We start from the raw sequence: 26,283 nt of genomic DNA, 5'->3' as shown, positions 1-26,283 counted from the left end.
CTAATTCAAAATATTTCGATATGCATGGTTATATATTAATCGTAACAGTTGATAATATATACAGTTATTTTCGTATATATTAAGATCTGTGAAATGCGATCAAGAATAATATGCAATAGTAGAAAATCATGATTTTAGCAAGATGATTCTGGTCAGCACCTAATTCATAGGCAAAAATAATAGTTGACAAAGTTATTTCATTTGAAACTTTTAGAAGTTAGAATGGTCAAATAGACACAATCATGTATACTTATTTATTTTTTTGGCATTTGACATGATCAGGGACCCAAAAGATATTGTCTAAGAACTCTATTTAAGAAAAGAAAAAAAAGTCTCAGATGCTAACTGTGAAAATAAAAGATGATGTCCAAAATTGTAACTAAGGTGTTTTTCTTCATCAAAACAAAGTTTTTTTTTATCTTGGGTTAAACCTAATCTAAGATTGTAAGCAAATCAAGAGCATTTCGTCTGCCTAATTTCTATAAGTATAATAAGAAATTTTCGAGTTTATACCACGACTCTACAATTCTACAAAGAAGAGAAGACTAAAGTAGATTTAATTTATATAATCAAACACTCCTACACAATTTGACATGCATTTAAAGGGGAAGAAGAAAGAGGTCATGATTATTGTTTTTTCATCAGGTTCTGAAACAACGCGTTAAAAGAATTTCATTTGGCTGCTTAATGTTTTTGTTTTTTCAGTGGAAAGCATAATAATACTCGAAAATTAACCAAAAGAATAAAAAACAAACACTGACCACAGGACACACGGATTGTCGACCGACCAGAGACCAAAAAGACTTTTACTTTTAATCATTAATAATCCCACTCGTTTCGTATAGCCAAACCCACTTTCTTGTTTTTCTTTCCTTCTTTAATCTAGTTTTTAATCTAATCAAGATTTTCTATGTTATAGATTTGTCTCAAGTGCACCGAAGAGATTCTCTCTTTTATTTAATCTATTCATACATATCCAACGGATAAATTTTGATTATGATCTGAATATATCTTCGAGTGTGTTAGCTTAATTGTCTCATACTAAAGAAGATTCAAATCCTAAAATAATTAGTGAAAATTCTCAAACCTAACTCAAGTTTACCATCCGCCAGTTTATCAAGTAGATGTGCATATAATCATTTTTAAAGAAAAAAAGAGTTAAAAAGACTTATGAAAAAGAGGTAAAAAGACTTATATCATTATATATATAATGAAAAGGAGTGGAAAAACTAAATAGTAGGATACTAAAATGCTACCGGATTCGAGTACTATTTTTGTGAAAGATGAACTATTTTTGTGAAACTGTCACATGTTTTATCAAAAACTGATTTTACATATAATGATCTATAGATCCGAAAATTCTTCATTAAATATATACTTCCATATGAATGGTGATAAATAATAGAAGAAATGAGAAAATTTTGAGTATAAATTATAGGATAGGGTATGAACTAGGGTTTTGGGGTGGTGGTGCAGAGTGAAGCCCACACGACGTTCAACATTCTGGGCTCTTTCTCCACGCTGTCTTCTTCTTTTTCCTTCTCCAAGAATTCTAAATCATTTTGTCTTTGAATTTACTTCTCTTCTTGTTTGTTTCCAATAATACTTCTATATTATCAGTACTTGATTGATTTATATACATGATTCTTTTCTGTTTTTTCTTGTTGAAACTTGAAACAAACCTCGCTATAATTCTTCTCTCGAAAACTTTTTACACAGGTCCTAATGAAAAGACATTTGAACAATCGAATTTACATCTCATATATACTATGTATTTTGCTGAGATTTGTTCAATTGAGCTACTTCAATCTACTTATGAATTTTAGTATCTTTAGTTATAATTAATCATGAATTAAACTCAGAAACCTTTTAATATTTATAAAAATGTATATTCATGCGTTTATAAATGTATAAATATTTGTATGTGAAGGTTTACTATTTTTGATTTGCTATGTTTGAGTTAAAAAGCATATTTATCAGTAATGTTTTAATATAATTGACTCCACCATGTTTTAACTAATCCATTATATATTTTTTTTGTATAAAAGCAGATCACATATTGATATAGACGTTATAAAATATTTTTCCGACCCTTAAATTGTGAAAATCACTCAACTAAGGACTTGATCATAGATTTTTTTCCATGAGTATTCATGCTTTGATTGATTTTTTAAAAATAGTATTAATTAATTAAAATACAAGATGCATGAATATTGCTCCGTTTAATACACCAATAAAAACATGATGTATTAAAACAAATTGTTCGATTGAAGTACTATTTAAACTATACAGCGTACTAGATTTAACTAACTTACCTAGAAGACTTAACTAAATTTTAATACTAGTATTTACGAAAAGAATGAACATTGCATCAAAATCAAGTATACGAAAGGTATATATATCATGAAGCCATATTTTATACACTGAAAAAGTGATAAACATCATATCAAAAGCAGCAATAATAATACTAGTTTCTAATGACTATGGACATAACCTGATAATGTTTCACGGTATCCAATACTATATAACAAAAATACATTTTTCAATATATTATATTAATATTGTCACGAGACCATACCCTTTAGCGAGTATGTGCTTAACTGTTGGTCCATAAAATGTAATAATTTTATGGTGAAGAATCATATGATAGGAAACCATTGTTGGAAGAAACCTATAATCATTACCTTTAAAATAAAGTCAGTGTTCATGTTCAAAAGGCCTTTGAAAAAGCTAAAATCATTTTCATCTTGACAAGCATGGCTCATTTAAAACCAAATCAGTTCGTTACTTTGGCTGTAACTAAAAAAAAAAAAACTAGTGTGGTAAAAAAATTTGTATAACAAAATAAATCAGCGAAATTGAATGAAACTTATATGGAGAAATTATTGAGAAACAATTACGAAGTGAAATGTACTCTTATATAAGTTGAAAACATTGTAATTTGTACCCCAACTAAATTTAATTTTTTACAAAAATGTAAGTTTTACTTCCTTTTCAATCACTAAATGAAATTCACGATTATAAAACTTGTGATCCTTCATATTACTTGCAAATTGCAATAACCAATGAAAAATTAAAATTGGGGCTGTTTTGATATATTGAATCCCATAAGATCGACTAAAGAATTTCATAGGTTATAAACTCGTTTCATAAGCATTAACTAGGCTTATATATACTGTCGACCCGTTTGAATGGAACTTAAAACATATATCATAATACGTTTTTTTAATTAGGAGATTAAGGGACCTTTAGACACCTTAATCTGTCTAAATTAACATGTCATGCACCAATCACCCTATATTGATCGTAGTAAGTAGTAACAAACTGAACTCGAATTCGAATATTTATTGACGCTTTACACCTGCAATAACTGGTTGAGTTATTAGGGAATCCCTGAGTTATTATCACTAGGTTTCTTTAACAAAAAAAAAAGTTTCTTTAACAACAAAAAAAACTATCAGTAGTCATCCATTTATATCTATTTATGACGATTATATATATGTACAGAACCAGAAGTTGTCCTTTTACACGTGAATATGTGACTACACACAACAGATTTGTGCAAAGGTCTTCACGACCACATCATTACATGTGTATGTGTAAATACATACATATATGTGTGCAAAGGTCTTTAAGTGTGTGCATTGGATCATGATTTATTACAAAAGCGTTCTTTCGTTTTTAGGTTTCATTTAATTTTGTGTGTGTGTCTCCCACCGGCTAATATTTGTATCCCATGGTTGGAAGTAATTAGGTCGAACTCCATGAACCAGAGGAATCCACAAGTGTAGCCTAACAATCTCGCTAAGAGATTTAATTTTGGCAAGATTTATGTAATTTAGGCAGAGCTAAAACGGTATAATAGAAAACAAAGTGTCGACAATTCTTTTTTGTTCTAATTCTTTAATTTTGTTATAATTCTTTATTTTTAAAAAAAATCGGAGTTCAGACAGATTTTTAGGATATATATTAAAACAAAGATCAGATTCTCTTATTTCACTCTGGTAACTAGCTATAAGATTATCAATATTTAATTACTTACTCATTATAAAATTAGGTGAACGTAGATTTTGTAATATATATATAATAAATATCTAAATATCATTTTCACAAAGTTCTACAAATATAAGCCTGAAGTTACTTATCTTATTGGCGTATGAAAACCCAATCTCCATGAAGTGGCACATATGTACATCATGAACTGTGAACTAATGTATGAATTATTAATCCATTATCATCAATCATCATGTTTAAATCAATCAAAACCAAACGATTAGCAATAATATTAGCTAGCTCAATCAGTTTGTTATGTGAGAAGAAGCTTACAATAAACTACCGTATGATTGAAGATTCTTGCATTATATTCTGCTGGTTTAATTGTTCTAAAATGTATTTATATAAATGTCTTCTCCTTTTAACATAGAAAACTGTAACATATAAACGTGAGATTAATTTACCTTGTTCTACGTTATGGTGCAATTCATAACTTCACAGTCACTAACTAAAATTCATTTTTATATATAATGGTGAATGAAATAAATAAAGACAATATTAATTAATCGGTAACTCAGTTCGACCATAACTCAATTAATCATTAGAAGTTTACCACCCGGTATTAAACACCATATAAATATGTCATTCATCATCCATAAGAAAAAAGGATGCACATTCTTTTGTTTAGTCGTCTCATCCGAAAAAATGTCGATAATTCGAACATTATTCTTATAATTTTTTTTTTGTTTAATTCGAACATTATTAGTGCACGAAATGTTGGGAAGGTTGAAGAGGCTATCTTGCAAATATGAAACGGTGACGTGTGATGAGGTAGGTCTTATGGAAGCAAATATGAAATATAGTAGTATAAATTAGTTTCTTTGTATATGGAAGTGCTTGCCCATGTGTGTGTATGTGATCTTTATGCATATATATTATGGATTTTCTGGATTATGAATAAACAAATATGTGTAAGCATATAAGAAATAAGTAAGCATCACTTTGTGGTCACACGCATGGGTTGTCTCTGGTCCCTTTGCGTTTCCTTTTTTCACATTTGTGGCCATTTGTAGTCTTCTTATGTCACACTTTTACATATATAATATACACACATATATGAGTGTGTTTGCACTTTCTTAATATTTTAAGGTTATTTAAAGTGAATATAAATTCTTTAATAGAAAAAAGTTTGGTTACGATTTGTGAACATTATCCCGAGTGGTGGGTGCTCTTTTAGGGCTTTGATCATCATGACGCCATGCTTACTCCATTCATTTTATGTCTTAGAATTTACATATCATATTCATTAATTAAACTTAACTAGATGAGTGTACGCGCGGAATTTTGTTGTTGATTTTCCTTAAATTTTTTTTATATATTTAGTTTATCATCCTTTTTTAAAAATGTTATTTTTATAAGAGAGATTATATTATGAAGGATGAAAACTATATATTTTTTATTAACCACTATATATTGTTTGTTAATTTTTACTCCTACGTAGAAGCTTTGAGTATGTTGGATGTTGGTTCTCATTCTTTATATTTTGAGGATTAAATTGTAATGATGTCTAACATATAATGATTATTTATTATTATTGTTTAGAAAACTCTAACTTTTTAAATGGTTGGTAATTTAGGTGGTGATGAAACCCCATGCTTTGGTACTGTTTAAATAGTAACAAAAGAAATTACATATATATGAATATGTATATATTTTCGTTAGTATTTGAACCGCTCCACACTTAATCCATAGTTGAACCACTTGGCTTTATTCCGAATCTAATTTGTAGGTGTATTATATATACTTTTTGTTTGGTATTGTTAAGTGTACATATATATTGAGTATTTATTTTTGTGATTTTTTTTTTTTCATTCGTGTCTTATGTCTGTCATATGGGTTAATATTGTCGAATAAAAATTCTCATTTCTATATCAAATTTTTGTTTTACTTTTGTTGTAATCCTAATTGTTTAACTTTAACGAATTTTTGATTAGATATAAATCTAGTTTCATAATTTTTTTCCATTTTTTTCCCAATTTTTTATATGTATTTTTTTATAATTGTTTGTTATTTTCACAAATGTTTTGGCAAAAAATATCATTTTGTTCTTTTTTAATAATATAATGGATGTAATAAAATCTGCTTTTCCAGTAGCTTTTTTTAATTGAGAGTTGTAAAAAATAATAGGAGAACATCATTTTAGCTTACTCTTGCATATTTTTATAAATTTGATTTTGTTTCTAACATTCGTTTTGTTCTCCTCTTTTGTTATTTTGTATAATTGTATTTAATAATAACTATTGTTTTTCAAATGTTTGCTATTTATTTTTTTCATATTTTTATTTCTTTTTTCATATATATATTTTCTTATGGATGGTTAGCAGTTTTAACAATATATCAAAAATACTATATGCAATGATAGGTAATATAAAAATTGGATTTTATTTTAATTGAAAATTCCTTGCAACAGCAAGAGAGGACAAACATGAAAAAAAAAAAAGAACATAAAGTTATTTGTTTAGAAGCTTTATGATAGTTCATCGCCTAAAACATTATTGGTGTTAATTTTAAAACCGGTTCCAACTCTCTAGATGATGTGTTTAAGTTATATCATAAAGATAAACTTAAACATTTGTTTGTAGATAAAACACGTTTCACATGTGTTTCACGTAGTGTAATACGTTTTAAGATAATCACTTAATCTAACGTAACTAATGAAACATACAAGCTAAAAAAATTTCTGAGTCTCATATATAAACATTTCTCAGAAATCCATTAAAGAAAGGATTACATCCGGAAAATGTACTCATCATATTCTCTACCTAAATGCCTAAAAAATAAAAGAGGATATATTGAATTAAGAAACTTAGAAAGAATGATGATTGAAGTTCTGACTTATGATAGGTTCATATGTTGAATTAATTATTAATTATGTATTACTTATTTTAAAAAGTTTAGGTGACAAACTCTCATGTGCTGATGTGTCAAGTTGTGGGAGAGAGTTGACCAACTTTCATATATATGATTAACATAGTGTTTTTCACAAATAAAAATAATTTTATATAGACATGTTACTTGAGCTACATATATCACAACAACATAGATAATTTATCTGTAACATTTAGCTTTCGAATAACTTGTATTCATCTACGCGTGTATCACTCTATATCAACCTTAAACAATGGATAGTAATGCTCTAATATCGGCACAAAATCATTTGAGTAACCGTTATTTAATTAGTTTAATATTATACAGAGGCAAGATATCTTGAATACAAGAATAACTACAATAACAACCTGTATTTTGTGCAGGATAAAGTGATTTAAATAAAATTATTATGGATCTACGATCCAAAATCGGTTTGTGTAAAACATAAACATGTAATAAAAAAATTTCTATTATAAGAATACGTTTTATTCATGAATATTTTAACATAAAATGAAACTTCAACGTGATGGAGAAAGTATTGACAAAATATTACCATTTATGGCGATATATCTTTCTATGTTTTTAAAAATCAAATTTATATCTTTTATGTTTTATCAAGTAATCATATATTTTTTTTTTATAATGTTTTTTATGGAAAAGGGATTAGTTACTTAATTATTTTGCTTAAGGTTGTGTAATAGATTTCTTTTGGAAAGATTAGGTTGCTTAATTATTATTTTCGTTTGGTTATTTAATATTTCTAATTATATAGGATCATAACACACTCTTGCAACTTTAAACCAATTAGAAGTTGAGAGAATTAAGTTGAACATGTTTAATAAGGCTTTTAGTTGGACTTGACGTTCCTTGTGGATTTGTAATAGATAAAAGTGATTATAGGCATTTTGGGCTACTAAGTTATTTTGGGCTACGTAGTCATTTTAGGCTTATATCATATTCGGCTCACCAATATGTGTACTGTTTACTAACTTTCACTAGATTGTTTACATTTTCAAGAATTGTAAAGAGATCCATTGAGTCACAGAGATGTAAACAAAAACCTATATAATATAAACTCAGATTTAAAGTTGACACAATGACACTCGTGAAGTCGTGATCAAATTAATCGACACCTAAACTATAGTTTAATACATACTCATAGTATTGATCTATATAGCTTATCACTAGAGAGATATTAGTATTGAGTTTTACATGGAAAAAGAAAAACAATCTTGTAACAATGAAATATTATCCTTCTAATTTTTAATAAAAAGTCCTTTTTATTTTTTTTATTATTATTTATACATTGCACTTTCAGTATTAATTTCAATTCATATTACAAATTTTATCCTTATAAAAATAAGTAATATCTAAGCATTTAACAAAAACATCACATAAAAATTAGAATAAAATCTATATAATGTATTATATATGTATTTCTATTTTTTTAATCGAAATTATACAAACTCCAAAAAGATTATTTTATTTCTATTTTCGGTAACAGTGAACCGTCACCTACGTTTCGTACTTCCAAAAAAAAAAAGAATCTTTATGCGAATCGAAAAGGAATATTCCAGTGTAAAATCCTTCACGGCAGAGCACAACCACGACGAGAAAAACCTAACCGTGATCTATCTCTATCGAATTCAAACAAGAAACCTTGTTGCATCAAATTCCCAATCACTGAAAATCCAACTTTCGGATCCACCGATTGAATCGCCAGACACTGAATCTGCTCCTCCGTCTCAATAAAGTAATTCCTCGGCGGCGGAACAAACACAGCACCACCGGAGAATTCAAATTTCAACCTCGGTAATATCTTTTCCGGTTTCGTGACGCCGGAGACGTTAACGCATAAATCAAACCCCGGAGTCAGCGCATCAGCGATAGGGAGCTTTACCCGTCGTCTCACGGCGGCGATAACCGATCGATACGCCGGTTCAGCTAAAAACGCTAAGGTTGTGCCGGAATCCACGACGGTTCCGCCGTTACCTGAATCATCGATTTCCCAAATTGAAGGATCGATTCGTAATTTCGCACCGTTAACGAAAACAGATTTTAATTTAACGTAGTAAAAAGTTGGCGATAACGGATTCGTGAGCAACGGAGTGAAGAAAAGCTTTGAAATGCCGTCGCCGCCGTTACCGATGATGAGATAACTCGTCGGCGGCGGAGAGAGTGTGTAATCCATTAAGCAATAAGAAAACTTGTTACCAAAACGACGGCCCAACTGAGAAGCAAAAGAAATAGGCCCACGGCCCAAGCCCATTACTCCATTGGCTCCATTGAAACTCGTACCTGATACGGATTGACCCGAGATCCGAAACCCGCATCCAAAAGCAACGCTTTTTAACCTCGCTTCTTTACCAGAGCTTGTTTTCAACGACGTCGTTTCTCTAGCGAATAAACCGGAAGTTAATGAACCGTCAGCGTAACCATACTCGTAATGACACGTGGAATGGATCCGGGTATGGTTACATATCGGAGCTCGATCCGGTTTAGGTACTAAACGACAAACCGGGTCGTAGCAATGGGCGGGAGAGAATGTTGAGGAGTGGCGAGGGAAGAAGACGGTGGCCGGAGAATGATGAGAACAGTTCCGGCAAGCTGAACATTTAACCCAAACGAGATCGCTTCCTGTGTCGGCGATCAGAAGTAACGATTGAGGCGGTTGTCCGATACGAAGATCCACAAAGTATTGACCCGACCCGGAAGCTGCGCCGGAGACCACCGGAGATTTGACGAATGGGATTGGTTTTCTACGGAGAGAGAGAAAATGGAGACGGCGAGTGTCTAAAGCTAGAGCTTGTGTTGGAGAAGGAAACGGAGATTTGCGTAGTAGTGGAAGCTTTAGGTATTTGTTGTGGTTACTCACGGCGGCGATATTTGACGGCGGGAGGAGGAAAAGAGAGAGGAAAGAACAGAGGAAGAAGATGAGAGGAAACATTGAGAGAGAGTGAGAAGGGTTTTGTGATTTTTGTGTCTGTGTTTGTAAGAGATGAAGAAGAAGAAGAAGACCGTATTTTTATACGTATATATATACGGAGTTTTTGTCAGTATGTGGTCGAAATGTGAGTATATTGCAACGTGAAGACTGAAAGATATCTGTTTTTGGGGGGTATCAAAAATAAAGCTTTGGCTTTTGTAATAAAACTCTAGCTGTCTAAATGTGTTTTTGTTTTGTTTCTTTGTTCTTTTTACTTTTAACTTTATTTGATTTTTTAATCATTGATTCGATTGATAATTTTAAACATTAAATATTAGTAATCGTGTTTACGGTTTGTGTTATACTTTTTTTTTTAGTTTTTGTTCTTGATAGAGGAGTATGATAATATTAAAAAAAAGAGTTGATTTTGATGTTGGAGTAATCGAAAAATGTTATATTAGACTATTAGTGATTGTAATCTTAGTCTTAGATCCGTGAATTTATTTCATTTATTATAAGAGGGTCGGATGATATAAATCATTATTATGATGATAATGTTATACGAATACAATAATTATAATAAATGTAGATCTTGTTTGGACGTGAAAAGTACTATACCCAAGAAATGGACCCTGTTTGTTAGGTGGTGGCAGAAATACTTAATTTCCAAAACTTAAAAAACATGAATATTATTTCTTTTATACGATTGCATAAAATTACAAAAGAAAAAATAGAGCTAGTCCTTTTGTTGTTATATGCTGTAAATCTAGTGAACCATTATTATTTTTATTTTGCACTTTACTAAAACATGGAAAAAAATAACCTAAAATATTGTGATAAATTCAATGAAACTGATTTAAAGTTTATAAACAAAATACTGTAAAACATTAAAGAGTGAAGAAGATTCGGGAGATACTTTGCATGGCTGCACATGATATGAAACATGTGACTTTTAAGACAAACCACAATTATTTTATCTTTTCTTCAGTAGTTTGGGAGATTACAAATTTATTGCCAATTCATTATCTAATACTACTATATAGTAAATAAAGATCATTGCAAACCTACACACAAAAAAATTGTATTTCTTTTTTTTTTGTCAAAGAAAAATGTTGTATTTCTTTTTACAAGAATCTATAAATTTCACTGTACTATAAATGAAGTATGTGATACAAATGATACAGAGAGAAGTAATAAAACTCAGTTTACAGATTCTTCTTCATTGCTATTATTATTATTATTATTATTATTGTCTCCACTTTCAGTTTTGGCTCTGCTTCTAAGTTCCTCAAATGCTTTCATGCTCTCTGCATCAAACCCTCCAGCAAACTATACATAACAAAACAAACATATTCAGTTATATATTCAAACAACTGAGAAATTTTGGTCATTTTAGGTTTCTTATGTTTCTTGTTTTTATTTTACCTGATGGACTCTAAACGCGAAACGAACACCTTGGAGAAGCAAGAACTCTCTGTTCGGATCTTTATCGGATCCGCTCACTGAATCTAGCTCATAAGCTACTCGTTTCATGTACTTCTTCGCGAGCTGGACTGACGAAAGCTTGATCTGTGTTGTGATGAAAATGAAACAAAAACCAAACAGAGCATTTTCAAGATTGTTTTCCAGATAAAAAGATAAATGGAAGGGGATCAGAAAGAACAAATGTGTTTTACCTTTCCTACGACGCCAGTATCAGATAACCAATCAACTGGAATCCCGAATTCTTTATATCGTGAAATCGCCATGTCTCTCGTACGTAAAAGCGCGTATACACTTTGTTCAACCCTGTGAAAGAAACAGAAATGGAACATTAGTAAGGAAAGATTTAGTGTGTGTTTTTCGGATTGACATTTTACTTACTTCTCTAGCAACTTGTACATCTTCTTCAAAGCAGGTTCACAAGAGAGATTAGGATCATCAACAAAGGACGTAACTTGCTTCTCCAGTTTCATAAGATCTTGATATTCAAAAGCTGCTTCTCGTAGCGCATCAGCTTTACCTTCTGGCCAGTCAAAGTGTTTAAGAACTGCCCTTTCATCAACCTACACAAAACGATAGAGATTGATCCGTGAGTTTTAAAAAAAAAACCGAAATAGCGGTTAGAAAGTAATGTTGAAAAGAGGAGTTAATGACCAAGAAGGAGAGCTCTTCATCTAGCCAGCTAACGAACGCCAAGAGATCTTCTATGTCGGTGAAAGAAGAAGCTCGGACTTCAGTTGCTAACGACTGTACAAAGTCCCCTTGTGTCTCCACATCCGCTTTTACCTGTAATCAAGTTTAAACAATTGATTCTTTGTTTCAAATCCAATTGCATTTAACATTATATTGAAAGTGTGAACTTACTGCTAAGAGGAATGTTGATCGGTTCTCGATTTCCCCAATCATATTGTTCCTAGCTGCTGAAGAATTACCAGTTCCTGAAGAGATCAAAGAAGGTGCACCTTCTTTCTTCGATTCACGTTTCATCAATGATTGATAAAACTCAACAAGCTCAGGAGCTCGGTGAACTTTGTTCCCGCCTCCCGCTCCTCTTCCAAGTGCTCCAGGAGGAGGTGGTGGTGGAGGTGGTCCACCGCCAGGTGGAGGAGGCGGTCCACCGCCAGGTGGTGGAGGAGGTGGTGGTGGACCACCACCAGGTAAAGGAGGTCTTGCTGAAGGCAAGTTAGTACTTTTACCACCTCCAGCTGATCTTGGAGGCGGGCGAGGTACTCTAGGAGGTCGTTTCTCAATGTCTACAAGCTTCATTTTGGTTACGGTTGCAGCGTTTTCGCTGGCTTTACCTTCGTTAGATTCATTTGACTCGTTAGACTGATCACCTGTGGCTGTGATCACAGAGGGAACAACAACCCTTTTCTCCTTTAGTTGAGCAAGTTTAGGAGGCAAAGCCACATTACCGCCAAATCTCTCTGCTCTTGCTTGATCTGCTTTATGCTTAATGTGCTTCTCTCTTTCAACTGCCAACTTATGCCTGTCTTTGTACGCAGGATACTTCTCATCCAAAACATTGTCAACCGATTTAGACATCACGTGGAACGATGCTGCAACGGAATTCAAACCCTCACCCGGAGAAGAAGCTTGTTGTTGTGTTCTGATTCTTGGAAGATTCGGTGTTTCAGGGGTACCAGGAGATTCTTGATCCACTTGACCAAATGTTGTTATGGCTACGGATTCACCAGCGTTTCTAATCATCAAAGATTCTAAAGGACCTCTCTGTTTATTCATACTCGAGCTAAGTCTTCCCGGTGATCCTCCGTAAAATGATCTTGAAGGCGATGATTGAACGCTTGAATCATCCTTGCTTTTGCCCCATTTCTTAAGTTTCTGAATCAATCCTGGCTTCTTGCTAAAACTACTAAACCTACTTGTGGAACTATCCATTGAAGCATTATCGAAATCATCGCTTCCCGGAGATGAAGGTTGAGAATAGTTGCTTTCTAAGTCGGTATCTCCTTGGCCACGCTCTGAACCAGCATACTCTAACATTAACCGTTTTGCTTTTGCTTGGGACTTGGGGCTTAGGTTCTTGCTTAAGTCACGAGCTGAGATTTTACCAGCTGGTGTCTGGTAGTTTCTTAACTCATACCGTAAACATGCATTGACCCAACGTAGATAAACCAATTCCTCAACTTCACTAAACCTATTCATTTGAAGCCCTTCCACTTGCTTTAACAAATCCTCATTGTTATGCTTCAAATTGTTAACCTCTTCTCTAACTTTCGCCACTTTATCGCTCTACGAAAAAAGACAGAACATTACAATCCAAGAAAGGAAGAATAAAACTGATTATGAAGGAATCATTACACATACCTCAGTCATGTTTGAAAGAGTTGCAATTCTTGCTTCCGCTGAATCGAGTTTAATGGATAACTCTCTCTTCTCATGTTGAAGCTCTCTATTTTTTCTCTTGAGTTCCATAACTTGCACTTCCAAATCCTGTACAGCTTTAAGCTTCCTCTCAACTTCAGTATCTTTATTCATAGCTTCTTCTTCTTTCATTTGAAGACTTGATACATGCTGCTTAAGCAACAGTAACTGTCCTTTCGTCTGGTTAGCATCGAGTTGGATTTGCCTCTGCAACTCCTTGATCTTGTTTCTCGCCACTTCAAGCTCCTTTCTTACAATACCGTTTTGTGAGAGCTCTTCTTGAAGCTTTTTTCTCTCAGCTTGCAGAGAATTAATAGTGATGTTTAACATATCAATCTCAACAGTCTTGATCTTGAGCTGTCTTTGTAACTCAACGATATCTGATTCTTGCTCTTTAAGTCCATAATACTCGAGTAATTCACCTTCAAGTTTCACTTCTCTTTCTTCTAGCTCCTTAACTAATTGCTTTAACCGTTCGAGCTCACCATCGTTATAAGCCATCTCGACTTCATATTTCCTCTCTTTCTCAGCTTTCTCCAAGTTATTATCATCATCAGGCAATGGATACTCAATCTCACCAGATAAAAGATCTTCAAACTCGGGTAATATATCATCATCTAAGTAGTCCGAGAAACTTCCACGAGTCTGATTGATTACACTGTTGATTAGTTTCACCTCTTCTTCTTCTTCCTCTTCCTCCTCTTGCAGCTGAAAATATTATCCAAGTTGTCAAAAACATGTCTCTGAAAGAACAAAACTTTCCAAAGTACACTTACATTCTTGTCATTGAGATTGTAGTCGGGATCCACAGACTGTTCTTTGTCGCCTCCTTCGCCATTATCTTAAGAGCGAAATGCAGAAAACAAAACAAAGTCAGATGCTATGTATGGTGTTAAATACAGTTGGTGCTTGTATAAGAAAAAACAGTAGTACCTGATGGTTTGCTTGGTTTGGAGGGTTTAACGTTGAGCCGCTTAACAGTAACTGCTGCAATGGAAGCAGCAACAACAAACCCTATCCGGACAAACATATATTAAAATCTTGAAATGGGAATCAATTCCCTTCCCCGTCTCATCTACAGAACCGGAAAGTCTCCTTAAAATTATCACTCTACTGATACTAACTTAACCCATCGTTCCTTCAAACAATCTCTAGTCCAAATCTTGTTCATCAACCTTATGACAAATGGATAAACACACTTGCTTCTGTAAGAGAAACTTCCAGGTACTGACAAAACTTTACAGAACTATGTCCACCAAAGAAAAGAAGGAAAAAAAAAAGACACTTATCATCACAAAATTCGATCTTATCAGCTTTATGGACCTCTCAAGTCGCATGCATCAGAGTCCAAAAATCTCAGCATTAAATAAAATGAAAAAACAACCAATAATAGTCGCTGTTTTTAGCTCAAGACAGATGAGGAAATAGACATGTATCGTAATAGATGGGGTCTTAAGCCATGACCAAGAAGCAGCTGTGAAAAAAAACTCAATTAAAAGTTCAAAGCTAAAGATTAAGAATTCTGTCTCTTGTGTTATAGCAATTTACCAAACTAGACGGTGAACTAAACACATAAGTTAGTTAAAGATAAGACATTTATCAAAGACAAATCTAGTCAATATAAAGATTAGTGATCTCAAAATTTGGTAAAGGTCATTCAAGAAATAAGTTTGGTCCATTTGCATAAGAAAAATGTGAGATTTAGATTATGTTGAGATGTTTGGGGGACCAGGTACAAGTAGAGGTGTGTTGCCACGCTACATAGCAACAACCATATACAAGAAAACAGAAAGATTGAATTTTTTTTCTAATTCAATTTTAGTTAAAATGGTAAAGGAAAATCAAATCAACCAAACATGAAAACCAAGAATGGCCTTTTCATTATCTTATCAAAACCCTTTTTTATCAGCCATAGATTTCACATGTTTGCCTTTTTAGCCTTATCTAAGAAACAAGTGTGTGAATAAGAAGAGATAACAAAAGAGAACAGGTTCTTGTAAAGAGATGTAAGAATCTTACATGATATGGTGTGGAAACTCATATTTAGACCCTTCACTGGATTCTGATTCTTTTTTACCAATCTGCACAAAACAGTTAAAAGATTCAGATACAAGTGGAGCCTAAACGAACTTATCTATCTACTGTATTATTGTATGGCAGAGGAATTTTCTGGTGTGAACAAGTCAGAGAGAACATACACTTGCAAAGCAAAAAGACAAGAACGGGTTTAATTGTTTCTTGTCTGAGGAAAAACATTGGAATTCATCAAAGATACACTAAGAATTGAGAAAGTTTCTTTTCTAAAACAAAAGACGTAACTCTTAAATTATGACCCAGTTTTGGTTTGACTGGTACACTGTAACTGTTAACTACGAAACCCTAAAAACTAAATGTCTAAAGGAAGAAGAAGAAGAAGCGATTTTTAAGCAAACCCAGTTCGTGAAAAGGGAGAAGAAGCATACCAGACTTCAACTAGCGAAGATTAGAGTTTTCTTCTTCCAATGTCGATTGTTGGTTATAGAGAAAGCACTGAACTTTGATAGTATTGAACAATGGCGTGAAGGTTTCATTTTTAATCAACGGTTTTTGTAAATCGCTCTTCAAAATTTGAAATTTCATTGCTAAAGAAAGAAAGTGTGAGAATAAGTTCGAAGCCAATGATTAGGTTCTTCAACATTTATTCTCTCTTTAATTTGAAACCAAGATTGGATTAAGGGTTAATAGTCAATTGTCTTTCCCCAAATAAAAAACCAACAAAACCAAATTTGTGGATTTGCTTAATATAACAAACAATGATCACTCAACAAATTTTTGTACAATCTGAAGAAAGATTCAAGCATTATCGTTCCATTTCCATCTTCGTCCCGCTTCTTCGAGAACCTTAGCTCTGGCTTGGCTTGCCTTACCTTCATCCTCTATCCAAGATCTGCATTTTCTTTCATTCACTCATAATTAGTTAAAACTTTTCCAAAATATCAAAACTTTGCTACAATAATAAATATCCATTTACCTTAGTATCCGAAGAGCTTCGACTTCAGCTTCGAGGATAGATCTTTTGTCGATAAGCGATTCAAGTTTTGATTGTAAGTCACTTAGCATCTCTTGTAACTTGCTGTGTTCAGTCAGATAAACAGATTTATCAGATATTAGCCTCTGAGACATCTCATCAATCTCCTCAGTCAAGCTATTAAGCAACTGTTTCTGACAGTCTATGGCTGCTTTCTCTTTCAAACGCTCCGCAGACCACTTCTCCTGAGTGGTTTTTTCTTCTTCTACTTCATTAACTCTAGAGAGATACAGCTCTTCCATCTCAAATCCTCGGGATCTCTCTGCCTGAATCTTCTCATCCCAAAATTGCCTTATCTCGCCTTTTTCTAGCAATTCCGATCTGATTTCTTCTGTCTCAGCTTTCTGCGAGAGGGACTCTGCTTCTAACCTTGATAGCTCTGCTGTGATAGCTTTCACCATTTTACCGCTTGTTAATGCTACAGCTGCTTGTGCTTTCGTAACAGGTCTATTTGGCTGAAACCGCTTGATCCTACCTGTAAGTTATGAAAACTCAATTACATACACACATCAACAATACAATGAAGAAGGAGAAGGTCAGAATTAGAGATAGAAGAATACCAAAAACGTTTCTGATCGTACTCTTGTCACCCATCAAGAAGTCCAAGAAGAATCCGAGAGCCATATCGGGATTGATATTCTTCGTGTCTATATAGTCGACCTTTGTCCTTGATATCTGGACTGTAAACAAGTCAGGCAGTTTAAGAGATAAAAGTATTTGATAAACATTGCCATTTATCCTCAAATGTTAAAACTTCATCATACCTCTTCCATAATTTCTGGATGGAAACCACACTCCAACTGAGCTTTCCAGTTAACCAAATCGAGTCGGGAGACAAAACTGCAGCCACCATTTTAGTTAAAATTACAAACAATTAGAAATCAGTGAACAATGAGACAAATACATAGCAGATGAAAAAAGCTAATCCTTATTATACCTTTCAGGATTAAAATTACTGTTTCCCAAGTCATTTCGAGAATCTTCTCCGCTGAGCTTGCTGGAAGTAATGCCTGCCTCTGCCAAGGCTGAATAAAAACCCAAAAATATATATCATTTACAGAAGTTCTAATAAACTATTAAACCAAAGTAGAAATATCTCTTATCGATTTTTACCTTGAATGTACTCGAAGTCAGGGTCTGAGGTATTTATATCGTCAAATGCAGGAATAGAAGAGCCAGCTAAAGCTACTGCTGGCACAATCATGTGCATTGGATTTCTAAAGGCAAGAGAAACACATTGTGTCAATCCACCACAAACGCTAAGAGACTTATGACTTATTGGAAAAATGTGCTCCAAGTATCATTACCTCTCTAATAACGAATTAGAACGAACTAGCCATCTAGCATACTCTCGTTTAGTACACAACTCGTCTGCCACTATATCATCTTCATATATCTGAACAACTTAATTACAAGTAACATGTTCATGATCAGAGCTGGACAACTAAGGCTCAATTCAAGAGCAAGTTTCTCGAAACAAACCTTTAGTTTCTTTAAAACTGCTATTGCTTCCTGTTGAGCAGCATCCACAGCAACCGGAGTAGCGACACGGTGAGTTTTTCCGGTTGATGCTAAAGTAAAGACTTGTTAGAGCAAATGGTAACAACAGTTTACAGATTCTTTCAAACTCACAAATTAACCAAGATGAGAACTTACTTGAGTCAACATTATCTGAAACATAGTCAACGCTTTCAGAGTTAGCCTCAGAAGGAGAATTGTTCTCATCATTGAACAGAGTTTCACTCTCTTCATTATCATTCTGATCCAATTCCACATTTTGATATTGCAATAGATTACTAAAGCTAAACCTAAAACCTGTCAAAGAAACAACAAACCACAGAATCTCAGATTAAACCATCCTACAAAATTCAGAAACAGACCAAACGAGTTAAGAATTGTTGTTGGACCTTTTCTGGAGATTGAGAAGTAAGCAATAGTAGCTAATACAACAGCAAGTGACGATCCAACACCAGTGATTACAACATTCCTCCACTCTAAACTCACAAAAAACAAATAATCAAATCAATTGCAACACAAAGTTATGAAATTTCTTCAATTTCCCACTAACATTCTTCGAAGGTACTAACTTTTTTTAGTTATCGAATGAGGAGAAGGAGTTTCATCTTCAGCAAGAGCCCAACCACCATATTTGTCTTGAGAAGCTTGAGAGACCCATGAAGTACCGGAGAGAGAAGCAACGATGCGGAATCTTGGTGGTTTGTGAGGAGGAACTAGTAATGGGAGAGTGAGACGATGTCGTATAAGTAAAGGTGTGATTTTTGGGAAGAGGAAGGAAGAATTTGGGGACTTTTTAACTGAGAAAGAGCTCATTTTGTCAGGAGAATTAGGGTTTTTCTGGGTGGATGCTTCAATGATCGAAGAAGCAGCGAGAGAAGATGGGGAAGAGAAGCTGTCTCGCTGTGATACAACAAGACTATCCTTCTAAATGATTCCGAGGGTTCTGGTTTAGGCTTATTCTCCGGTTTAGTCTCGGTTGAATCAATTAGTCTCGGTTTGTGCTATGCAATTTTTAAGTTCGAGAGAGCTTAATTATTATTTTTAAAGTAGTAGATTGTTTTATATATTTTGGTGAAATGTACTATATACTAATAGTTTTTTAATCAGTTATCTTATATTTTGGTGAAATATATATACTCTCTTTTTATTTTTGTTACTCTATGTTTAGGAATTGTTTTATTTCAAAAAAAAAGATATTTTAAGTTCTCAATGCAATATTTATTAGTTATTTTTAATGAATTATAAACTTCAAAAAATAATAATTAAATACAGATGATTTCGAGTTATAAAAAATTCAAAATTATAAATCACAAAAATATTGCATCTATAATCATATCATAATATGTGGAAAATCCTTTAATATACATTAATAAAAAACATAGAGAGTATGATTAATAATAGTTGTCAGAATATTAATTATATATATATATATTGATGTTGGTAATAATAAGTATCTAATATATAAAAGACTTTATAATTGCTGTAATTTTTCAAAAAAAAATAATTACTATTGACAGAAATTTGATTTCAAATACGAAATTCAGAAAATAGTAAAACATCATATAGTACTTACTTGGTTTTTGAAGGTACATAACACAAGGTAAAATATTTTTTATTTTGTATTCTTTTGTGCAATGATAAAAGTTGGTTCTCAATCAAATTAGTGATTACATTAAAAATTTAGAAACTTTTATATGCTAAAATTCTAAAACTGAAATTGAAAGGAAGCTCAAACATTGAGCTCATGACATGAACATATCTTTCATCGTGGGTATTTTCCATGAGAAGATTCTAGTATTGTATTAATTTCTTACAAATGCATATTTTGTAATGTGAAAGAACAAAATCTATCAAGTTGTAGATGAGTGGATATGAAATCTTGGAAAAAAAATATTAACGCATGCTTGCAATAAAATAAACATTTTCAAAGTTTTCTTTTTTGGTAGGGAACATTTTCAAAGTTTAATTCTCCACCAAAATCAGTGCAAAGTAAATAATTTTTATTCGGATATGCAGACAAATAGTTTTTGTTTGGCCAAAGAAGATAATGAATCATCTTTAGACACATGAAGTCAACATTGACATATCAAACGACACACAATAATAAAAACTTACATAAGTCAATGATTTCTTCTTTTTTTTTACAAACCAATGATATTAACCCTAAACTATTATTAGCAACACTAAAGTCTGCCTCAAATTTTAAACGTAGGTTAGGGATTCCGGACGAAAAAAAAAAGGTTAGGGATTCGTCCAGTATAGTCAGCTACTACTGCTTCGATGGTAAAACACACATACGCATAAAATAGAGCAACTTAATAATTAATGTCACAAAAGAACCATTTAAGCAAAAAAACATAAATGATAGGAGACTTCAACCCCTCTACATCAAACAACATATAAGATTTTTCGGCTTCAGATAAATAAAAAGATTTAAGCAAAATCCATAAAAACACATGTTACAAATTAAGAATCAAAATCGATCAACTGATAAGTAAATAGAGATAGATAAATAGTTTATAAGTAAAACATAGAAACGTTGTAAATTAATAAGAACGAAGTTCCATAAAAACAAAGATATATAGAAAGGTTATAACTATAACTCTCTATTTAAAAAGGTAAAAGAAAAAAAAAATCTATGTCTATTTGAGGTCGTGTGGTTAATACCAGGACGGTGATTAACTTTGTCTACGACGAACTTAGAGCACTTCCAATAGGAGGTTCTCTGCTCAAAAATCACGGGTTCTCTAATTTAATTGTAATAAAAATAAATGAAAATACATTAATATGGAGAGAAGAGCTTTTTTTTTAACTTGAGGAGCCTGCTACGTGGCAAGCTATAATTAATCTGTTTAAAATTTTTAACAATTTTTTTTTTGCCTTTTATTCTTTTTTTATTCTTGTGTTCTGTTATGGATATTACTCTGTTGGATCTCGTTTCTAACGTTATCAATCTCAATAGATGCATCATCGTATCATCAATCAACAGAACAACTGATCGTTATTTCAATTTTCCTTTTTGGAATATCTATTTTAAAATATTTCAAAATAATGTATTTTTAATATTTTATGATTTGCAATAATTATTATTAATAAAATAATAGTAAAATAATTTCCTTTCTTTAGAGAATTTGTGTAAGAGAAACTATTATTGGAGAATGAAAAACTAAAAAGAAAATCCAAAAGCTCTCTTGTAAGTTTTTTTAAAAATTTAATTTTAAAAAATGAAGAGAACCATAGAAAAAGCTTTTCCATTGGAGATGCTCTTACCTATGGAAGCTACAAAGAATAATAAAACACATTTATCCCTTTATTTTGAATAAAGCTATGCCAATAATTAACTACAAATAAATGTCAACGGGACATCTGGAAGAGCTATAAGAAAAAAAAAATTAAAGAAGTAAAGAAAAAAATCTTTATCAATAATCAATAGACATTAAAGAAGTGCAATAGCATCCTTGATCCTTGTGAAGTTGTGATCCTATTTTCCACATTAGCCCTCTTCTTTTCACATACTCTACTTCAAAAGAGAAAAACTAAAAAGTTGAAGAAGTAAATACGTGTATATTAACATGTATGGGATATGGGAACAAATGCCACATTTACTTTTTTATGTGACAGAGACAACAACATATAACCAAATGTCTTTCTCGTTACAGTCCCTCGATTTCATTTTTTTTCTATTTAATTTTCCCATTCTTGTAAGAGCAACCCCAATTGGTTCTTAATTTTCAATTTTAACATTATTTTAAATTAAAATATTATTTTTACTAAGTTAAGAAAAGTTAGAAAGAAGCTGAATTAATTTTTATTCCAATGGTTAAGAACTATTGGATTCCTAAAAAACAACAATTCAAACTATTTCAAAACAATGTATACCCACTCAAAACACAACACATATACTCTTCTTAGTTTTAAGAAAACATCTTAACTAAGATGTTTATCTTAGCTAAGGCTTGTTGGTTTCATTGAATTTAATCAGTTTTATAGCTAAGAATTAGCTAAGATACAAGGTTGGAGTTGCTCTAACGTTTTTGAGCTATCTATAATAATGAGAAATCCATTGACTCCCCCAACGACCTCTCGCTCTCTCTTCAATAAATATTATTAACACCAATAGATAAAGAACACCCAGAGATAACCTCATACCAAAAAATCCACTAACTTTGTTTTATCTATCTCACTTCCTCTGTTTTGTCCAACAATGTCTTGGATTCATTTGGTTTTATTCCTTTGTCTAACTCTCCTGTGTTGCGTTACTGGAGAATTATCACCGGAAGGCACTGATGATGGAGCTCCGATGGAGAAAACAGAACAAGAAGCTCTTTACTCAGCTATTCAAGGGTTTGTTGGTGATTCTTGGAATGGTTCTGATCTTTATCCTGATCCTTGTGGTTGGACTCCTATTCAGGTTTTTTGTTTTACTTTCTTACAAAATCTATGATTTATTCTTTTCTAGTTACTTGTGATTTCTTGAACACATTTTAGTTTCTGTTAAAGAATTTTGGAGAGAATTTGTTCTGTAGTTGTCTGAATGATTCTGTCCCCTTTGAAATTTCCATAACCAGTAAGTGAAACTTTTAAGCTTCAACGCATCAAAGTGTATACCTATTTACATATAAGATCTCATTTTTGTTACTATAAATGTTTTTGGCTTCAATTATATATGTAACAACAATTGGCCCACAACTAACAAAATTCCTTTTTAGTATTATTGTTTCAACAATTTGAAACTTTTTTTTTGGATTTTCAGGGTGTTTCTTGTGATCTTTATGGTGACTTGTGGTATGTCACGGATCTAACCCTAGGTCTTGTTCATGAAAACTCACTTTCTTGCGCCACAAGTTTGGAGATAAAGCCACAGTTATTCAAGCTCAAGCACTTGAAATCACTCACGTTCTTCAACTGCTTCACGTCGCCGATAAGAATACCTAAAGAGGATTGGATAAACTTGGCAAGTAACTTAGAATCACTCGAGTTTAGATCCAATCCTGGTTTGATTGGTGAACTTCCTGAAACAATTGGAAGTCTCACAAAGCTGAAGTCTTTGGTGGTTCTTGAAAACGGGTTTAACGGGAAGTTACCGACGAGAATCTGCAATTTAACTAGGTTAAAGCGGTTGGTTCTGGCGGGAAACTTGTTCACTGGGACGATTCCGGATTGTTTCAACGGGTTTAAGGATCTACTGATCTTGGATATGAGTCGGAACTCATTCTCAGGGATATTGCCTTTGTCTGTTGGAGAGATGGTTTCATTGCTTAAGCTTGACCTAAGCAATAACCAATTAGAAGGGAGGTTGCCTCAAGAAATCGGGTTTTTGAAGAATCTGACACTTTTGGATCTAAGGAACAACAGAATCTCTGGAGGGTTGTTCGAAAACATCGAAAAGATTCCATCTCTAACGGATCTTGTTTTATCAGGGAACCCAATGGGCAGTGATGACATGATGGGAATAAAGTGGGAGAATATGGGCAATTTGGTCATTTTGGATCTGTCAAAGATGGGTTTAAGAGGTGAGGTTCCTTTAGGTTTAACAAGTTTGAGAAGATTGAGGTTTCTTGGTCTCAACGACAACAACTTGACCGGCACTGTCCCATCAAAAGAGCTCGAGACATTGCCTTGTCTTGGTGCTCTATACATCAATGGAAACAATCTATCAGGAGAGCTAAGATTCTCAAGAAAGTTCTATGAGAAGATGGGAACAAGGTTTAAGGCTTCAAAGAATCCAAATCTTTGTCAGGATGTTGTGTCAGAATCTCGGCAATATGTTGTTGGATTGAAGTCTTGCATGATGGAGAAGGCAGAGGATAGTTTGGTAATTAAACAAACTTGGAGCAACCTTAAGAAGGAGGATGAGTCAAGTTCATCAATGGGTGTGATGGTTACTAGACATGTGTTGTTGTCAAATGGGTTCATGTGGGATTTGCTTTTGGAGCTTTCTCTTATATTATTATTGAATTTGTTAGTTTGTTAACTTTTTGTTTGATGGTTAAATAGTATTGATGTGTTGGTTGATAGATTTTGATGTCGGTGTTTGCTTAAAGAGAAGAAAAATCAAATCCTTTTGGATGTAACAAGTCTGGTTTCTTCTCCATCTGTCTTAATCTAAAAATTTGTATATGTTTGTAATGTAATTTCCTCTTATAACTAAACTTAACATATTTCGGATCGAGAGAAACAAACGAATTTGGGAAACTCCAATTATTTTTCATGTTAATTTGTTTGATATTCTTACTTTGAGTTTTGGTTTTAGATATTTTCAAATTTGTGTTTACTGTTTAGTGTATATTTTTCATTTTTAATTTTGAACATTTTGGACAACAAAAATATTTTGATACCTATGATGTTTTTGGCATTGGCGTATTTTTTTTTGTATTGAAAAAATGAGAATATGTTTTGTAAAAACCACGACAAATTGTGCTAAATGTTTTGACGATCCTAAATTGACATTTTAATCGTATAATGTATAAACTAAACTCTATAGACAATAGTATAGGTTTAGGTTCAAACATTTGGTTTTGACTATAAATGTGAAATGCTTTAAATAAACATGCAAAGCATTTAAGCATATATCCAAAGATAGCTAACTTTGGTGTCTCAGGCTCTGTCATTGGTTTCAAACAGACAATACAAACCAAACCAAACAAAGCCTTGTACTGCCTGGAATTTTCTGACTTCATATACAGAATTTAATGACTCTTTTATTTTTTCAATATTTTTTTTGGTGAATTTTAAAAGTAGATATTGATGTTCAATTAAAGATGAGACAGTTAGGGGTTTTTAGTATAGACTGAAAAAATCTTCTTTTACTATTTACTTTGTTTTTTCTTAGTTTGCAGTTAGCTTTTTACGATCATTTATAGCTATTTTTTTCTCTCTTTCTTTTGTTGCTTTCATAGGCTCTGTCTCCATAACTCCACAAGTCATTATTAGTTGTTCATAGGTGACGGCTTCTGTACTTTTTCTCAGTATTTACTAAGACAAAAGCAAAAATAATTGTTTTTCTTGTTTTATAACTCGGCTGCAACAAGTTTTGGTTTTATGTAAAAGATTTTAGCGACATTAGATATTGAATTAGACGAAAAAGATGTCGAATTCGTGTCTGAATTATGTTTAACAAGTTTTTTATTCCCATTAGTAATATTTTACGGACTTGTTGAGTTAAATACTGAGAAAGTCTATTTCCCAAAACACTCTTTTTCCTCTATGTTTCAATAGGAATAACATAATATTTCTAACATTTTTTCAAACTTTTGATTATTTATATAATTATTGAAAATTACAATTTATGTCTATCGTATCATTCTTAAAAATTTCAATGGAGAATAAAGTATTTTCATTGTTAAATACGTTCTTACGATCTTTTTTTCCATTTCATCTTTTCTTACTATCTTATCCACAAGCTTGTGATTTGTGAATCAAAATTAAAAAGAAATTTATATTTTCCTTTTAATCAGTTAAATCCAATGAGATGTTCTTGGAATTGAAAACAATGATGATATTTAATAAATGATTCTTGCAAGTTTCAATGAGCCGTACGGATTAAATAGTAAAGTTAGTAATGAGTTTGGTTTTCTTGAACAATTTATTAACTCAACCCTCTGGCCAAGAGTTGAATGTTCCTGCAGTCCTTATTTCCTGGCTCTTTTTTCACTTTTTTACCGTAAAGTAATTTATATACAGTTAATGTAATTATTAATTTCCGTACAAGTTTTTGACACTTTTATCGTCTTGATTTGATTGATTTTGTTGGATGGAGTAAATACTTTACTCTATTTACTTACAAATTATATCGAGCTCTTTTGTTTAGTGTCATATCCTTAAAACATGTATAATGAATGACTAATACATGTCAACAAGGGAAAGCACAAATAACCAATGACATAAGTTCGTCATATTTTTCAATTTTTACGTCATACGAATAACATTGATTGGCTAGTTCGATTAAAACTCAAAAGCATGGTAAAGATTTTACAGCGGAAAT

The 26,283-nt window shown here is 32.5% G+C and overlaps 4 protein-coding genes across 10 annotated transcripts; 1 reads left to right on the top strand and 3 right to left on the bottom strand.

The window, feature by feature from the left end:
- Positions 1 to 8,222: 8,222 nt before the first annotated feature.
- On the bottom strand, positions 8,223 to 10,086 carry AT3G25700 (Eukaryotic aspartyl protease family protein). Of its 2 annotated transcripts, NM_001161174.1 has the most exons (2): positions 9,220 to 10,086; positions 8,342 to 8,913 (listed from the first exon to the last, which is right to left on the bottom strand). In NM_001161174.1, exons 1-2 carry the CDS (start codon positions 9,866 to 9,868, stop codon positions 8,510 to 8,512), a joined length of 1,053 nt encoding a protein of 350 aa, NP_001154646.1. In that variant the 5' UTR covers positions 9,869 to 10,086; the 3' UTR covers positions 8,342 to 8,509. The 2 variants fall into 2 exon arrangements, with proteins under 2 accessions (NP_189198.1, NP_001154646.1); NM_113469.3 differs by having other exon boundaries at positions 8,223 to 10,086.
- A 765-nt stretch (positions 10,087 to 10,851) lies between these two features.
- On the bottom strand, positions 10,852 to 16,361 carry CHUP1 (Hydroxyproline-rich glycoprotein family protein). 6 transcript variants are annotated; one of them, NM_001338761.1, is made up of 11 exons: positions 16,177 to 16,361; positions 15,734 to 15,795; positions 14,648 to 14,889; positions 14,491 to 14,555; positions 13,658 to 14,422; positions 12,194 to 13,582; positions 11,984 to 12,115; positions 11,711 to 11,892; positions 11,524 to 11,635; positions 11,273 to 11,416; positions 10,852 to 11,176 (listed from the first exon to the last, which is right to left on the bottom strand). In NM_001338761.1, exons 3-11 carry the CDS (start codon positions 14,742 to 14,744, stop codon positions 11,048 to 11,050), a joined length of 3,015 nt encoding a protein of 1,004 aa, NP_001327702.1. In that variant the 5' UTR covers positions 14,745 to 14,889; positions 15,734 to 15,795; positions 16,177 to 16,361; the 3' UTR covers positions 10,852 to 11,047. The 6 variants fall into 6 exon arrangements, with proteins under 6 accessions (NP_001327702.1, NP_001327703.1, NP_001189974.1 ...); NM_001338762.1 differs by having other exon boundaries at positions 14,648 to 14,728; NM_001203045.1 differs by lacking the exon at positions 16,177 to 16,361.
- A 16-nt stretch (positions 16,362 to 16,377) lies between these two features.
- AT3G25680 (SLH domain protein) lies at positions 16,378 to 19,193 on the bottom strand. The gene is made up of 11 exons (NM_113467.3): positions 18,869 to 19,193; positions 18,689 to 18,775; positions 18,438 to 18,596; positions 18,264 to 18,352; positions 18,089 to 18,177; positions 17,895 to 17,998; positions 17,719 to 17,806; positions 17,546 to 17,621; positions 17,342 to 17,456; positions 16,725 to 17,256; positions 16,378 to 16,640 (listed from the first exon to the last, which is right to left on the bottom strand). Exons 1-11 carry the CDS (start codon positions 19,110 to 19,112, stop codon positions 16,547 to 16,549), a joined length of 1,677 nt encoding a protein of 558 aa, NP_566775.2. The 5' UTR covers positions 19,113 to 19,193; the 3' UTR covers positions 16,378 to 16,546.
- Positions 19,194 to 22,380: 3,187 nt separating this feature from the next.
- On the top strand, positions 22,381 to 24,492 carry AT3G25670 (Leucine-rich repeat (LRR) family protein). The gene is made up of 2 exons (NM_113466.2): positions 22,381 to 22,710; positions 23,053 to 24,492. The coding sequence occupies exons 1-2, from the start codon at positions 22,504 to 22,506 to the stop codon at positions 24,271 to 24,273; spliced, it is 1,428 nt and encodes a 475-aa protein (NP_189195.1). The 5' UTR covers positions 22,381 to 22,503; the 3' UTR covers positions 24,274 to 24,492.
- Positions 24,493 to 26,283: the final 1,791 nt, after the last annotated feature.

Source organism: Arabidopsis thaliana, chromosome 3, assembly GCF_000001735.4.
Source record: "Arabidopsis thaliana chromosome 3, partial sequence".
Lineage (NCBI taxonomy): Eukaryota > Viridiplantae > Streptophyta > Magnoliopsida > Brassicales > Brassicaceae > Arabidopsis > Arabidopsis thaliana.
This window is presented reverse-complemented; position numbering and strand designations above follow the sequence as displayed.